We start from the raw sequence: 18,376 nt of genomic DNA on the forward strand, positions 1-18,376 counted from the left end.
CCCTTCTACTTTTTTTTTTAAATTAAAAAAATATGAAGCCACAATATTTTTTTCCAGAAAAAAGTCCCACTTTTCGAGCCAAAAACACACATAACTCTGTGAAAAAATGTGCATGTAAATGAATACGTAAGACAATATGCTTTTTGTTCAAAGGCATATTTTTATTTATTTATTTATTTATCTATTTACTAAAACAAAGGTTTCTGTTTGTTGCCTCCATGCAGTTTGGCTACCTCAGTCGAGGCAGTCATGCCAATGGAGTAGGACTTCACTGCTCCCAGAGCTCTCTCTAGACTTGCAAACCTGTATGGTCTCCTTCAGTCTGACGACCAGGGTTACCGGCAACAGTGTTAGTCTTCTGGTCACTTGATTGAGAGTAAACCACTCAACACAACATCAAGTAGTCAGGAAAAGTAACTCTCAGCAACTGAAGCAGTAAAATGTAGCTAACAAATGAATGCAGCAGGAACATGTTTAATTCATAATCTTAAATAATATACTGTGTACTATGTTTGCAGTCGTGATGCATAAATAAATAAAAACTATTTAGAGTGCTTTCGTTGTGATTCATGGTCTTTGCATTTATTATTCATAGCAATACTTAGTTATTAAACAATAAAAATAATAAAAAATAATATAACACTGTAATTAGGACACAGCTGTTTCTTCTGTATCACCGGGGAAGAGGAAGTTGCTGGTTGGCCTGGGTTAGTGAAAAATGAGGGGGTTGTGGAATTAGGCAGAGTTTGAGAAGAAGATCATTTTTGAAGATGATGAATGAAGTGAGTAATGGATGGTACCAAGGAAGGAGGTGATACTAGTGTCTGATGTGAGGAGAAGACAGGAAAGAAAACAGGAGGGGGCAAAAAGGAGGGAATGAGAGGAAGAGAGAGAGAGAGAGAGCTTCCCATAATTACAGATAAGGCACTTAACATACAAATAGATTTAAAGCATGAAGACAAAACAGCAACACTCATTTCATGAGCTCTTCCCGAGTCTCAAAGCTGAAACACTACACTGATGAAAATGGATTACATTATCTTTTACCTCCTAAACATCAAATAGAATACCTGTAAACCCGTTTCATAAACAAAATCATACCTCAAATCATTCACTGAGATCATGAGTACAATTCTAACCCAGGTTAACAATATTACCCAGGCTACAAGGCAGTGAATCAGGGAAATCTGGTTCAGGTTTGTAAAATCTGGAAGTGGTTCATATGTCACATTCCATTCGCTTTAGAAAAAAAACAGTATTCACTCAAAGTAACCCACCTTCACCATGGTTTTATTATGGAGTCATTGGTTTTCAGTGGGAGGCACTGCCAGTGTGACTCAACTGGATCGAACAGCTTGAACCAAACTAGAGAGGAAAAACATTCAGCTCCAACAACATTGGCAGGAAGCTGAGATTTCTATTGCGGTGATACTTATTTAGAGTATTCCTGACTGCTCAAAAAGCAGATACTTTTAGACAATGTCTCTTTTGGAAGAAGGATTTGTTATGCGTGTGTAGCTAGATTAAAAGAGGAAATTAAAAGCAAGACTTTTCTTGCAGTGTATCTACAAAAGTGACACCAAAGTTACTCACAAGGCAGACTTTTTTGAATCAATGGCACAGGTGTCACTGAAGAGCAGAGGCACGCAGTCCTACTGCACAGTATAGAAGAGACAGTTTGTGCAAAGGCGGTGCAATAGCTGACATTTACGAAATTGCATAGACAGAAAATTAGGGAAATAAATGCCCCATTGTCTTACTTTCATAAAACATACTTTCATTCTCTTTTGTTCTTTTAGTAGGAAACAAAAAAGGGAACAACTTAAACAACACGGCATCAAAGCAGAAAGCTTTAACATGGCATTTTAACGGCCATTAGCTGGCTCTAAGGCACACTGAACAAGGAAAGCTAAGGTAGAAGCAGCATCACTCCCGTCCTCCCTCTCTCCACCCACCCTCCCCCATCCCATCACTTTGCTCCTCTATTTCCTCCCCTGTCTCTTTGAAATTTTGGGGCTGGTATCACACTGACATTGAGACATGAACATAGTGTCTATCATCTGCTGGATCTTAGTGCCCTCTAGAAGTAAGAATGAATGTGTATGTGCAGAAATAACAGTGTCACATTTCATCAACAAACCTGCTGTTCTGTGTTTTAGGGAATGACATGCCCCCCATCCCTAACCCACACCCCTTTTCTTCTTCTTTATCCATCTTTCCATCCCTCGTTCTGGCACCCCTGCTGAGGGATTTTAGTCCTTCTCCTGTTCCTCTGCCCTGACACCTATTTACGTTCACTCTGTCTTGCGGTGGTTGTTGTTGTGGACTGTGTGACCGTTCTGTATTGGTCCATTTTTCTTGGTGGCCTTTTTAAGCCCCTCCTCCTCTTCATCCTCTTCTGATTCATCTGTTTCATCTTTGTCACTCCTTTCATCGTCAACTTTTTCCTGTAAATAAACCAAAACAAAAAACTGTTTTTAAAAGAGTCCTTCAGAAATATGTCATTAATCAAGAGGACCTACTACTTAAACTCTTCTTAAGCTCTGGAAACAGTCAGAAAAAACTCAAACTGTCACAGCGTGGGAACCAGTCAAATGTTGCAAGCTCATGTGTAATCTTTTTTCTGTAACCTCTGGTGCTTCTTCCTAAACCAAACAGATTTCCATTGCCTTATTTCAGGTCAGGCCAATCACAACTGTAAACCAATATGTGCTGGGTTTAAGTTCTGATGAGGTATCTTTATAAAAACATAGATGGCTGCTGCTTATGAGAAACAATCAGCATCTGTTTCTAACTTGGTATTAGAAAAACAAGAACTTGTGTGAATTTGATGTAGGAACTTATAACCTAGCCATTTGTAAATGTAAATAAACTCAAGAGATCTGAGGATAGAACTCGCCCTTGGCACCCTTAATTCTCGCATAAAGAGGAAAATCATGTGTCTAATGACTAACTGGCTTTGTATGATCTATATTCTATTTTGTGGATATTTACGTTTGTCTTGTGCACACAATGATATAGATGCTTCAATCACTTTCATCAAGGATTCTTACAGAATCCTGAACTTTGCATTTGATTTTTTTGTTTTCTTACATTGTTGGTGAGGAAGCGAACTGCTATGCGTATGATGAGGACAGCCCAGAAGACATGTAGACACTGTAGAACCATTAAAAGGCCGTTGAAAAAGTAGTACCCGAAGAAGGGCTCATAGATGGTCACCGGGTACACCCATGTACAATAAATTATCCTGAAATAAGACAGTAAAGATTGAGGTACTTTCATACATGCAAAAGCCAAATATTAAAATAAAATAGTATTTTAATTATGTGGCTGTACCTGAAGGGGAAGATGACCAGGCGTGTGATTATGAAGATTGCAGCAAATACAATGAAGATGTAGTTGCAGGCATTTCGCCATCCAGCATAGTTGAACATCTTTGCAGACTGCAGGAAAAAGAGACAGAAATGATACAACTTGAAAGTTGTTGATAGATACTTCTTTGAAGAAAAAAAAAACAGTTTTGTTGTATCTCATACTCTACAAGAATTGAATCAGCCAAACTGGACTTTATGTTCCTGCATTTTCTACCCTGACAGCAACAACCTAAACCAAAACCCAACATAATGATTCCACTGAGTAGTTGGTTCCTTTTTATATCTGCTTAGCATAAAATATGATTTCCTTAAAGAAAGTGAAAGAGTCTACATTGTCTCTTAAACTTGTGAAGCTCGGTTGTTGGGCTCTTTACTCCATAGATAACCTGAGAACAGTTTTGTCCACTAGGTGGCATTGTATTACCAGTGTGTGTTTCTATCAGAATTTACCCCAGCACTCAGGTCAGAGTGAGGATGTAGTTAGAAAAAACCTTCACATCATTTTTGATAGCTGATACTGACGGAAAGAAAGTAAAAGCGATCCTTTCCACATCGACATAGTTCACTGTTTGTGATTGCAAGCTCATGTCTGTTGTAGAAAAAGTTTTGTGTGTGTGTGTGTGTGTGTGTATGTGTGTGTGAATGTGATGTACTGAAATGACCCTGTGGGGATTTTTTACCTCAAGGAGGTAATCAGAGGAGTCGTGCACCAGCATGATAAGAGTCCCAGCACGGATGTAATTTACACACCAGGAGAAGCTGATGAGGAGGATGGTGGCTACGTGATGAACAATTTGCTCCTTAAAGTCCTAAAAACACAAGAGGCACAGCAAAGAGACAAAGGTTTCAGTTTAAGCTGAAAAAAGGGTAACATGGTGAATTTGGGTTATTCAAGTCTGAGTAGCTGAGTGCTAAGTGTTAAACCCCTATTAGAATGCAACTTGGTTAGAGTTCTGTGTTGGAGAAACACACTGTGCCTCTTTAGCAGGATTTCCCCCCACTGTGCTCAGCTGACCCAGGTTGAGCAAAGTCCAAACACTTATGCACGCACACACATATACACACACACACACACACACACACACACACACACACACACACACACACACACACACACACACACACACACACACACACATTCAAAAACAGGTGTAATAATAGTCCAATGTCCACTCACAGTCCAAGCCAGATGTTAAAAAAACACGTTCTCTCTGTTGTTTACAGCAGATCATAGTGTCCCAACTTGAGAAAATGAAAACAAACTGATGTCCATCCCTGTGAGTGTTACACCAAAAATATTTACTCACTTTGCGTTTGACATCAGACGCCACACTGAAGAGCAGAGAGCTGTAGAAACCCAGCTCAATCATGTAGTACCAATACTGAGATGGTAGGAGAGTCTAAAAGAGAGGAGAAAATACAAAAATCTCAGAATTAAACAAAAACATTTACTTTGCTCAAGTGATCAACTATTTCTCTGCTGGTGCCACATGCAGAATGCTCAACTTATATGGCCAAGAGTCAGGATGCTAATAATTTTTACATGATCATCACAGAACAGCAAACCAATAGCTGTTGATATCTGAAGAGGTAAATTCTGCAAATTTTTATTAACAGATTTTTTTTTAACCAACATAGCCAAGTGAACCAGGGGTGGTGAGCATCCAAAAATTAATTAATTTTGATTTCTCTAAAACCAACTCACTGTTTAAAGGATATTTCATTTCAGGGGTGGTATGAGTTACATGTCACCAGTAGTTGCACTCGCAACGATGGATGCTGGTCAGCTCAGTCACTTGGATGAGGAAGAACACACGAGCTGCAGAACAGGCCTAGTCCACTACATAATTTAGCTCATTTTGAGAGACTCTGATTAGGGTACCCATGTTTGTTCAGGTGAGAAATTTTTTCAGCACTGTACTTTGCAGCCAGAAAGCACATTTGTATTTGCAACACATACACACGTTTAAAGATATTTAAGGTTTTAAACAATCCAGCAGCTACTTTTAAACATTAGCAGAGGAAACAAATTGTTCAAGGTCTTGGTCAAGAAATGTTGCATTTTAAATACTCTGAAAAGTCTTTTCTTGGTAGCACATAATCTTTTCTCTATTTACTTTTTACGCAGCTACTATGGTGCATTCATTGAACAAAAGCATCCCAAAGACGTACCAGCACAGGAAAGCCCTGCCACATCTCCTGCAGGTCATACAGCCAGGGTTTCTAGAAGGAGAAAGGCAAAGTAAAGGGGACAGCAAAGTTTCACAGGTGAGTTCAAATCACCTGAGTCAGCATGGCAATGAGTTAATCATGTTTACCAGATAACTGATTGAAATGTTTACATTAAGACACAATAGGAGGAGGAAGGCGAGGAGGAGAGATGTCGGTTAATTTGGCAGTACTCACATCGATGAGGGCGGCCAGGCCAGCAATGAAAGCAAGAAGGTAAAAGGTAAATCTCCAACTGTAAGAGAACACACACACACACACACACACAGAAACACACTTCCTACTCAGTCAATGAGGAAAAGACAATAGACGCATTTTGGAACACATGAGTGCATCACACAAGTACACACACAGATGCAAATATGATGGAGTGCATAGAGGGAAAATAACAGGCCAAATGAACAGCCGGGAAAAATCTGGTGAACTCTGGCGAGTCAAATCAGGACACAGACACAGACACAGGCACACACACACTAGCACACAAAGAGGTCTGTCAGACAGTGTCCTCCCTGTTAATATCCTGTAACAGAGACAGCGGGGGGTCGTTCCAACCACAGTGTCTCGTTCAGGTGCAGAGACAAGGTTTCACACAAAAACACAGCATGGAGTGAGAAACAGAAGGAGAGAAAGGTGAACGCGAAAAAAAAGAGGAAAGAGGACTAAATAAGGCAGAGACACAGAGAGCCTGTTGTGTGCACATAAACAATAGAATGATTGAGAGGAGAAATCTTGTAACACGCACAGTGAGAGACACGCCACCAACGGCGAGTGACAAACATGCAGTCACATGCGCATCCGCACAAATCAACACGAGCAACAAATGTAACATCAATTGATTGTCCAGTTTAATTATGGTACACAAACACCTGGAGCCCATATACACCTGCCTGATCTGTTTCAGGCGGAGACAGTTAAATGTTAATTTCAGCAAAATAAGAAAAAAAGTAATTTCATCATTTCAGTTTTATTTGATTAGGTTTTATGAGTTTTCAGGCTTACAGAATGGGCTGGCATGAATTAAGAGCCAAAAACCATCACACTAGATTAGGTAGGCTTGGTTTTGTGGAAATGCTGGAAGAGTTTCTGAGTACTTAAAAAGGTGTTGGATAGTATCTTTACTTTCAACTTTCCCCAAAAACAATCATAAGGGTCGATTCCTCGATTGAGTCCTGTTGTATGTGCTGTCCACTTGTTAACACTGGTCATTATAGACCTTGTCCAAATATTTTCACGTCTGGCTGCACGATGTGATGTCTGTTATTCAAACTAGAAACATGTGCTGCAGGTATCATCCCCAGGGAAGAGTGTATTATGCTTTGCAGGCAGCTTTCTGGCAGATTTGCCCGATTGCAAAGTTCTCAACTTAATGGTCTCTGTATTGCCAGTAGTAAAAAGAAAAGAGACATGAGAGGAAAAAGATAAAAGATGAGTGAAGAGACAGAGTTTAGGTTTGGGGCAGTGACAAATAAGGGTTGGTATCAAAAATGTGTTTTAAATTTGTTAAAACAACATGTTAGATCATTATTTAAATGGTTTGCATTTCTGTTGGTGTGATAGTATTTAATAAGATAGTTCTACCATTTCTAACCAGTTAAAAATCTGACCTATTAAACTGTTAAATGGTGTAAACACAAAAGCACAACAAGTATTAAATAATTCACCTACCTAGAAGTTGTGCACGTGTACTGATGAAATAACTTATTTGTTAGGAAATATCATCTTAAAGTATTTTGAAAGTGAAAGTATTCACTTCTAAACTTTATAGTTTGGATTTGTTGTACTGAGCAAGTCATTATGCTAGAGACATCATTTTTTTCTCTCCACATTAGAGTCAACTAGTTATAAATCATTTTAAATTTCATTTTTACAGTGTAGTAGACTGCTTAAATCATATTCATGCTAACTTTTTTGGGCAATATCATTTTTTTAATGAGAGACATTGGTTTCACCAATTGACTAGGGCTGGGATGATATGCTTTTTTTATTCAATTCTTTTACAGTTTTTGGGGTGCTGATTCGATTTGAATTATGATTCTTCTATGTTTGCTGTTTTGGTGACTTTTAGTTCACTTTTTTGAACCCTGACTATGTGAAAAAGTTAAATGATGATGATAATGATGTCTACAGACTAAAGCAAGAACCATATTTTCCCCAAAAATTAACATCACTTTTGAGTTGGTTTACAGTTTTTCAGGATTTATTCAGGGGATCTGACAACTCAACTTTTTTTCAACCCAGCATATAAACAAAGAATAAAAATGCATTACTTAAGTTTGAAAAATAAAATTGATTTAAAAAAAATCACGATTTAAAATATTTAAACAAAAATCCCTGATACTTCAATAACATGATTTTTTTCTCCTACCCTACAATTGACATTTATCAGTTTTACCATCCGACCAAGTCTTCAACTGTTTGTTTTTAGTCTTTGACAAAGAGTCTATTGCACTTAGAAGTTATACAAAGTTTCAGGAGAATCAATTATTTCATAATTTTGCTTTAACATGTTCAAACATCTTTGGCAACAAAAGCAATTCTACGTTATTATATCCAAGGAACTAGGATTGCCCCTTTCAAGTAAGACTAATCTCAATTCAATTCATGTCATTCAATCCACACAGAGCAGACAAACCAAAGAAGACTACTAAAGGCTGTGTGTTTTTATTTGAGTGAACTGACCGTTTGAGTGGTATGCAAAGCTTTCCATGATCTCTTGACAAGCATGAACAATAGTCATGACGATGAAGTGGTGATGACAGTCATGTGGCTTGAGGGACATAATATGTACAGTAGGCTGGACTAATTATTATAACAGATCACTTCATATGTTTGTCTTTTTCATATTTGTCTCACATACTTGTGTTTATCAGGCTTGTGCTAACAACATGACGCTAGAGATAAATGTTAGAATTCTGTGGATATAACTTTTTGTGTTGAACATATTTTCAGTTATTGGGACACAGCATGAGTCCTTCCAGCTGGCGTTAGCTAGTTTCAGCAGCTGTGTATTATCAGGTTAACATGATGTCAGTTTAGCTCCCTCCACATGTGACAATAACCAACAGTGGTGACAGAGCCCGTGCAGCCAAGGCCTTGGTGTTAATGAGAATGTGAATGGTTGGATTTGTGTGCGTGCAAAAGGAGTAAGTGCTGAGGGCATGGTAGCAGCAGAGTGGCATTGTAATGAGTGCATGTTAAAAATAGAGGGCTGCTTTTGCCCTCAGAAATGTGCTCATATAGCCCTCGGAATGCAAAGGGTGTTCAGCTGTTTCGACCTGCTCCATAGCTCTATATAAGTCAGTGCATGTACAGTACAGTATGTGTGTGAGTGTCAGTGTGTCTGTAAGTGCGTTTTTACCTGGCCTCTCGAAACTTTTTGAGCAAGCTAGGCCTGTCCTGGTTCCTTCGCCTTCTGAACCATCGCTGCACTTGTCTTTCCGAGGAGCCAGTCTGTTTGCTGAGACTTGCTATAGATGTCTGAAATCAGCACAAAGACACATGGTTCAAGAGTTGAACTTCTCCATCTTTACAGGGCGTGAGTGTGTGTGCAAACATGTACCTGTGTGGGGTTTTTGGTAATGTTGCAGTAGTAGGATTCCAGTGTGGGGTTGTGGGGGGCTTTGAGCCGTACTGTCTCTTTGACCCCAAGCAGAGACGCTAGGGGTGTAGCCACCAGCCTGCAATTACACAAAAGATTGATATAAAAAGAAGGTTACAATAAAGGACAATGAGGAAATGAACGAAGCACATATAAAGTTAAGGTTGATCTTGAGCTGCTTAAATATGTGAGATGTAATTCAGTTAAACTTAAGGGAATTTCCTGCATTCAGCCAATTTGTGCCTTTTCTGCACTCTGCTACCACGTCTGGTGCAGGGGCTTTGTTGCCTTTATGGATCATGTTCAGATAAAGGTCCTCTGGTTCTTTTGTTTTGTTACTGAAGGAGAATAACATGTTAAAAATACTGAGGACGGCTAAATTCTTGTTAATTTCAGTGGAGTGCAACCTGTTATGGATTTCCCTTTAAAGTGATACTCCAGGATGGAACAAGTTGGGTCCTATCACAAGGTTTAGGGCAGAAATTACCCCTACAGCAGTGTTTTTGAGCAGCAGAAGCCCATGGCGCTCACACCAAAGACCCCCTCCCTGCTCCTCTGCTGGTTTCCTCTGCACTCAGACAGGGCCAATTTTTACTTGACCAAAAACACAAATAAACGAACTCCCACCAAAAAATCTGACATCAGTTGGCATTCACGCTTTATTCAGAGAATTTTCAGCGTGTTACTTTCACACAAAAACACCACTAAATAAGGCTCTAGTTCTCATCGTGGCGTAAAACGTCGCTACCTCCGCTGCAGAGCACAGCTGGCTACGAGGCGCTCGCCGCTTAGTGTATCAGTACTCGTGCGTGACGTGCCAGATATAAACAAACGCAAGTAGGCTGCCAGACGGAGAGACACGATGAGAACTAGAGCCTTATTTAGCTGTGTTTTGTGTGAACGTAACGCGCTGAAAATTCTCTAAATAAAGCGTGAATGCAGACCGATATCAGATTTTTACGGTGGGAGTCCGTTTATTTGTGTTTTTGGTCAAGTAAAATATGGCCCTGTCTGACTGTAGAGGAAACCGGCAGAGGAGCAGGGAGGGGGTCTTTGGTGCGAGCGTCCTGGGCTTCTGCTGCACAAAAACACTGCTGTAGGGATAATTTCTGCCCTAAACCTTGTGATAGGACCCAACTTGTTCCATCCAGGAGTATCACTTTAAAATGTAAGATCAATAAAAGATTGCTGAGTGTAATTCATGCTTAAACCTCTACAGTTCCCAAGTCTCTAGTTTTCCGCCCTGCAGCTTGACGTGAGATTGGAATGAAAACTGCTAATGAGGACGGGAGCTTCTTGGCATTGGCAATAAAGCACAGGTGGACTCTGTAAAAGTTGTCTGATTTCCAAAAGATTAACCACTAGAGACAAGAACATTTTACGTGTTTGAGCAATAACATGAGTCACAGGGAAGGTTGAAGCTCTGATGATTATAATCCAGGACATAGAGGAGGAAATATCAAAAAATTCTAGGGGGTTGACCAAGAGGTGAAAATGCAATCTGGAGGACAGTGATAAATCTACGAGCTGTCAATCAAACATAGAAAATGCAAAAGATGACAGATACTATATAGAGGAAGCAAATGTTTAAAGACTGATCCACAAACACATAGATAAAGCGCACATATATACTGTAACACTGAGTGAGAAAGAGACTGACCTTTCAAAGATCTGACGGATGATGAGGAATGCAAGTGCAATGGGAAGCGCCACCCACAAGTCGCAGGCTTTTGCGTAGACTCGTCCATCCCGATCCTCCAGGTCAGCCCAGCCCAGGCCCTTTGGAAACCACAGCCGCTCCTGCCAGAACCACTCGCTCAGCCCCGACAGCATCCTGCAACACAACGAAATCAGGGGTCAGCATCAACTTGTTCAGTTTATTTGATATAGGCAGAACCCATACCCTGTAGAGGACACACATGGTTGAATGAACTATCTTAAACGTATATGTATAGGCCACTCATAGGAGCTATAGAGTCTGCAGCTATACAGGCATGGCTGTGTGTACAGGACGACATCTGTGATTAGGACTTCATGGTACCATGTAATTAAGCCAAGATGTCTCCCTCTCACTGGAAACCTCACTGAAGGTTTTCCTAATGCATTAAACAGAGCACAGGCTGCATGCAGGGAGCTCAGGAGGCCCAAGCAAGGGAGGAGCAATCAGACAGCAACTGAATTTTAACCTTTCACCACCACCAGTGCTCCCTTGAACAACCAGCAGCTGCAAGAGTTTAATTCAGAGAGTACAGAGATGAATACTTGTGCTGCTGAGATGAGGGAGTGGCCTTAAAAAGGCGGTGAGGGAGAAGTATCTTCAGAAGGGATATGAGTCATGATTGGTCCATATGTGCGGAGCAGCGGGGGCGCCCCCACACACTCCATCTCTGGAGTCCCCTTGCGGATCTACAGTAACTCCCCTTCCCGCTCAGTGCAGCTGTAAATGTCTGAGCTCTGTAACTGCTTAACTTTCACTCCCATCCCCGCCCTGCTGCTCCCTGCCAGTAATCAAGGAGGATTCCCCCTTTGGCCCAGAGCGCCAAAGCTGTGTGTAATGCTCCTCAGTCAGCTATGTTCAAAATAACTGCTGTAACTGGTGGTGGATGTGCTTCATGCAGGAGGATATGCAAAATAACAATGCAGATATTTGAAGTTTATTTTTAGGCTTTTATGCCTTCATTTAGAGATAGGAAAGTGTATAGAGAGGAAAGCAGAAGATAGAGTGGTGACATGCAAAGTGCTACAGGTTGAAAACAAACCCTGTGCTGCGTGCTTTGAGGACTATACCCTCCATATAAACCACTGAGTATGTAAATTATCTATAAAGCTTTTAGTCCTCAACTTAGGTTAAACGCTTCAACTTACATTAAACATTTGTTCACAGGAATAAAACAGAAATTCCATTAAAATTGCCTGAATCCAACTGTTATGTATTTAAATTGGTTGCTATCTGACCAGCTACTGTCAAAATAATTCACTAGTTTGTATAGTAAATAAAGATGGTGCAAATCTTTTGCATTTAATTAGCCAAATCCATTGATTTTTGGACATCTTTCATTCATTCATTCATCTTTATTTCAGCCAATTAAAATTCCACACAGGAGCTTAAAGTCAACCCTACAGGTGAAACACGTCAGCTGCTGGTTGCACCCCCCCCCCCCCCCCCCCCCCCTCCCCCGACGGGCAACGTGTCATGGTTGAGTAAGTTGCTTGTTTTCCACTTCATGTCATGTTAGTCATGGCCCCTGTTTCCTGTTGCAACAGCACTGCTGACTGAGCTCTGGGCTCTCCTCTCTTTCTCTCCCTTTGTCTTTCTCTGCTCAGGTAGTGGTGGTTGGGAAGGGGTGACACATTTTTCCCCATCATTATGCCAACCTTTCCTCTTCAGCAGCACTACATTGCACACTTCCCTTGAGTGTCCTGAAAAATCTTGCTGAATAACATGTTTGTGTGCAGGCCAGATCCATAAAGAGCAGAGTGATCACACTTAAAAACAGATAACAAATAAATGAGTCTCTGAGGAAAAATAAAGATGGTACAAAGGCCAAAAGTGCTGAGGGAGGCAGCATACATGGGTAATACATGATTCCTAATAATAAAAACCTATTTTAGGCTGTAAATAAGTACCTCTTCTTACCAAAAACTTTTTTACTTCCCCTTAATCATTTCCATCTTCGTGCTAAAAATCGATCTGTTTCATCACCCTATTCTGCTAAGTGTGCCTTTATTCGTCATTATTCATCTTTGAATTGTATTTTCTTCTTCCATTATAGAATTTTCAAAAATACTCTCTCAAATGTTCATTTTTTTGTTCTCCTGGATCTCTGCAATGCTCAGTCAGTCAAAGCACTTTGTAAAAACAGTTTTTCTATTGAAAAGGTGCTATATTAAAAAAAATATTATCGTTAATCAGCTGTAATGTGCAACTACACAGGCACTCACAGACACACACACACATCAACTGGAGTGCTTAGAACTTAAAACAGTTTCTTTGTATCTGTCATTTCCGCTGTGTTGGGAAGTTCAGAAGATAAATTTAGGCTGACACTATAAGATCTCACCGAGAATTCAGCAAGTTAAAGCACTTTTACCCCCACACATCTTTCCCAACACCACATCCCATTGGTCCACAAGATCACATGACCAGACTCTGACCATTTCAAAGGTCCAATAAAAATAAAGGATGCCTCTGGTAAGGGAGGGAGAAAAGGAAGTTCTCTGACTGTCTGCTTTACTAAGAATATACATTAGAGGGATGTGTTGATTGTTCACAGAGATCCAGCTCCAGCCTCAGAGGACAGCTCAAGATGTTAGTGACACGCCTATATGCTAGGTTTATAATCCCATGATGCACTTTGTTAAAAATGGGTGAAATGAGGGGAACAAACCTCAGAGGAAAACTTAAACCGACCAGGCTGGAACCTGGTACAGAGTCCAGGAATATCTGGAGAATGTAAACACACTACCACCATACAGGGGGACTGCTCCACTCAGACTCCGTGCATGGTAAACATCTAATGCAGTTTTACAGCCAATAACGCTTCGTTTATCTCACTGATAGGACATGAGTTGACAAGAGGAACAAAAGTCACGAGACAGAAGCAACATGCTGACTGTGAGTCACTCAAAAAGCATTATCTATGTTTGTATAACCATTTACTCATATCCATCCACTGGTTGAATCATTCAAACCAAAATTGTTAAACACAAATTAAAAGTTTGATCAGTCAGCGATAAACATCTACTACTACTGTTGACATGATTGACATGACATGGGGTCAAAAGACACAAGCACAAATATGTCAAGCTGACACAGTCAGATAAGTCAGCAGCCCTTGATTGTTTCGTGGCTTTGACTGCTACAATAGCTCATATTAGGTTTCATGCGCAGCACAGCATTAGGTCTACTGACTGCCATTCTTTTCAATAACAGTATAAAGAAATACATGTGTGCAAGGCAGGCAGGCTACATATGAAACTACTGCTTCTCTGACATGTGCTGGGTATGGAGTGCATTCATTTCTAATACTAAAAATACAGTTGTCTCAAGCTGTAAGAACAGCACTGTACTGGTAATAAAAGTTAGCTCTTACACACTGGTCAGATTTTTTTCCCTAGGATATTAAGCTTCTCAAATAACTTTCAAATGTTTCATATTATGTGATTAATGTTGAAATTATTATCTGTACTGGATCATGTCATATTCACTGTGTTGTATGCTGCTGGTTTCCCGTCACATTTATGTAAGAGATTTTGATCTCAATGGGTCATTAACCAGTTGAATAAAAACGTCTTCTTTTGAGGTAAGAGAGTGACTGAATTCACCATTCAGCCCCAGTGCCAAAGCTGAGTACCATTTTGACATCAGTATCATGAATTCTGAAACAAAAGTCAGTTATCAGTCTGACCTATTGATTTACTACGTACAGTGTTTGGCCTCACTGGCACTGCTATAACAAACTTCCACTAATGCAGCCTATTGCTGATATGGTGATGAGATTTACCTGAGGCACAATAAAACAGCTGTAAACCTGCAATAACATGCTCATTTCAGTGATAAATCTGTTTGTTTGCCAATTAATTAAGATTGTGTAATAGTGGCTCTACTGCAATTGAATTATATAATAAGTCAGCTTTTCTCTAACAGAACTGCCTCCAAAACAGGTAAACATCATCAGCATGGCATGTGTTATACCATTTAATTTCTACATAGTAATACATGGAAGTCAGTGGTTGTATTTGGGTAAAAAGTGTATAACTTTTTAAACAGGTCAAGGTGGCTTCTAGGGGATTTTTAAAGTGGAATCATTCTTTTTTTTTCTTACAATTTGGACCAGAAACTAAATAATAAAGCAGGAATAAACTGACATAAATACTAAAATACATTACTGTTGTGCACTGATGCAAAGTGGCTCCACCTAACACCAGTCAATCAGTTGATTACAGTAGAAGTATTCAGAGAGTCAGTGCTCTGTACTGTCATCCTGTCTTGTGGTTCCACGTGCAGCCACAGTTAGCAGACCACAGTAAAAACCTGATAAAAATCCTGAGCCACATACTGTGGGATAAGGTTGCAGTGTGTTCTGGAGGCTGACATGCTTTCTACAAATGGCCTATTAGTTGTAACTCATGTCATGCATCGGGAATTTCAAGCCAGAGGGTTCTGGGGGTGACTCAGACTCATCCTGCACATTTTAGAAATTCCTGTGGAGTTAAGTTAGACTGGAAAAGGTTCTATGTAATTTTATTAAGGTCCAAGATACAGTAGTTGAGTAAGCACAGAGACTGCAAGAAATTAAACGCTACAAGTAAGAGAAAATGTAAAATCATCCCAAGGGCAAGCAGCCAGTCTGTGGTCTGCTTAATCAGTGTTATCCATGTTTTAGATAGAGATCACAAGAAAGTCAGCTTCAATACCTTTGACACTGATCTGCAGCCCCAATGAATTATTAATGAAGAGATTCAATCATCAGCACACTGATTTGAATGGGTCCTTTCAAGAGGTGTGAGAGTAATATTGTCATGCTGATTCTCTTCAGACTATAGATGTTGGATGCTATACATGTTGTCCTTTGAGTTAGTACTGTTATCTTGGCCTGGGTAATCAGACCAGCCCCTGGACACATGTGAGACTATTCTTTCTTTTGAGTGGAAGCTCTAAAGGGTAATGATCTTCAATCACTAGCAAGACAGATGCACTGCTGAACAAAGTCAAGGCCAATGCTTCAATTTTTTGAGGTGAAAAAGAGGGAGCTATATTCATTCACTGAAGATTCCTTGTGTTCTGGTCAAAGTCAAATAAACCGAAAACAAGCACATGGAAGATACATGTCCCTGCCTCTATCTTTTTTCTTGGACTTCACTCTTTAACTCATATAATATTTCATCTAGGTGAGACAGTCGTGGTTATGTTTCTCATTGCTTTTTTTCTCATATAAACCCTAACATGACATTTAAAGATATCTGGGAGGGACAAGCATTAAATTTTCACACTTACAAGCTGAAACCAACAAATTCTTGTTGCTTGTTTAATTAAAGAAAATTAAGCATTTCTTAGGGCTTTAATGCTGCTAGCCCACTACTGACATGATGGCTTAAAACCTGAAACAAAGTTATTCAGTAGCATACGCCCATATATCCCTGATATCATATATCATAGATTTACATTGAATACAAAAGTCTTTTGAATAAAATAAAACCCATTTGTAGAAAATGAAGACTTTTACTCCAATTATTCTTAGGACAGCTAACTCATTTAGGTTTACTCTATGTCAATCTGTTTCTTGTGCCCGTTTTGTTGCTCGGGTGTCACTCTCACTGCGAGGAAAATGCTAGCTTCAATGTAGCTACCCCAAAACAGAATAGCGGAAAAGCTAAGTGAAGACCACAATGGAGCTAAAAGATGTCCCCAATACACCCAAACACTGTTATATTAAAACAAAAATATTATAAAGAAGTTAACTTGAGATATTACCCTAGCTTTTTCTTTTCTAACAACAGGGTGTGTTTTCCATGGCCTGTAGTTGAGTAGTAACAGTGATAATGTGACATAATCCGCTGCTAGTTAGCAAACTTCTGAAACCGACTCAGTATTGGGCTATTGGGCCACGCGCCAGGCAGCCCTCGTGTATTGATTTCTGACTGCAGCTGATAAGAATTTTTGAAGAAGTATTGCATATTTGAACATTAGGCCGTCATTTTAACGCCATTCTGCCCTTTACGCCTCCGTTGTCCCTCTTTCTATTTAATTAACTGATTCCTATATGAATGCGTAATGACGTCCGAGCAAAGGATGCGGAGCGTGCGCCCCCCCTCACGCGCACATAAGCAAATAACGTCTACTTGCCGAGATGAAAGTGAAACAGTACTTACTTAGGTGTTTTTCCCCCGTAGTGTGGCGTGAAATGTGGCCTGCAAACACAGACAAATCTTCTCCACAAAGGCGTCCTGGTCCCACCTAGCAAGCTAGCATAGGAAAAAACCTAACGGTCCCGCTGAGTGAGTCCAGTCCGCTGAGCTCGGAGGTGCTCAGTAAGTGTCCAACTTTAGTGCCCTGATTGAGTTTTACATGTTTCCATGAAACACAAAGTTTGTTTTTCTTCTAAGAGAAACATTTATGTGGGGTGAAAACAAAAAAAGTGGCTACAAACGGGAGACTGTATGAGATGCTGCAATGCGACCTGCAGCTTTTCTTAACGAATGTTCGGCTGTTTTCCCCCTCTCGTCGTGTCCCAGGGAATTTCTCCCCCTTTGTTGTATCCGGGGAGTCAGCGGGGTCTGTGAGGACGTCTGGCCGGGCAGAGGCGGAGGTCGGGCCGGCACGAGAGCGGACTAAGAGGAGCAGACAGAGGGAGGAGTGAGGGGATAACGGAGAGGGAGGGACGCAGATGACGTCCAAGCACATGAGAGAACATTTGGCTGACACACACTCGCACACATCCGCATTTTGTTTCCGCTCAGGGAAAGTTTCATCCAACCCCTAAACTGATGAGAACGAGGCTAATGGATGCTACTGGACCCATATTTTTTGACGGGTCCGACCTTTGATCATACATTCAATTTTCTCATACATTCACCATCACTTGCTTTCCCAACCATGTCTTTTTCATTCTCATTGTCATTTCTGTATTTAATTTGTTGCAAATAGGTACATGTTGTAAATTCTTTAAAAACATGGCATTTTGCATTGTTTTCTTTCCTTCTTTTATTTGAACTACTGTTGCAAAAAATCCACCATTTTGGGATCAGTAAAAGGATATTCCATTCTATTCTTACATCCTTCAGTATGCAACAAAAAACAGACTTTCTCACTTGTTCTGAATCCTTCTCTTTACAGGAGTTCTGACCCAGTAGCTCAGGCGCTGACCTTTAACCTCTGGCACATCCACTAATTTTGTGTGAATTGTCAAAGAGAATGCAACTTGATTTTATTCAGTGTCCCAAACCAATAAAAATATAAAACAATACTGTTTTTACTGCCACGTGCCAACTTATATTATATGCTCTTCGTCTTGTTGTAGCCCACTACATTTCTGTCATATTTTTGAGGTGAGTTAACTGCACTTTGAACAGGGACACCAACAAAGTCTTGTTATCTCCGACCTACTGAACTGTTTTTTTCTGTGAGGTAGCAAATGGATTACCTACCAATATCAACCCAAAGTACCCAGCCACT

At 40.2% G+C, this 18,376-nt stretch overlaps 1 protein-coding gene across 1 annotated transcript; it reads right to left on the reverse strand.

Annotated features, from left to right (window-relative positions):
* Nucleotides 1-205: 205 nt before the first annotated feature.
* Nucleotides 206-17,562, reverse strand: cers2b (ceramide synthase 2b). Its single transcript, XM_074684128.1, has 11 exons — nt 17,074-17,562; nt 10,862-11,035; nt 9,163-9,280; nt 8,962-9,080; nt 5,781-5,838; nt 5,547-5,597; nt 4,682-4,774; nt 4,055-4,183; nt 3,337-3,443; nt 3,094-3,247; nt 206-2,447 (listed from the first exon to the last, which is right to left on the reverse strand). Exons 2-11 carry the CDS (start codon nt 11,032-11,034, stop codon nt 2,295-2,297), a joined length of 1,155 nt encoding a protein of 384 aa, XP_074540229.1. The 5' UTR covers nt 11,035; nt 17,074-17,562; the 3' UTR covers nt 206-2,294.
* Between the last annotated feature and the right edge of the window lie 814 nt (nt 17,563-18,376).

Source organism: Halichoeres trimaculatus, unplaced genomic scaffold, assembly GCF_033239565.1.
Source record: "Halichoeres trimaculatus isolate MK-OKI-2021-1 unplaced genomic scaffold, fHalTri1.1 fHalTri1_scaffold_12, whole genome shotgun sequence".
In the NCBI taxonomy this organism is placed as follows: Eukaryota; Metazoa; Chordata; class Actinopteri; order Labriformes; family Labridae; genus Halichoeres; species Halichoeres trimaculatus.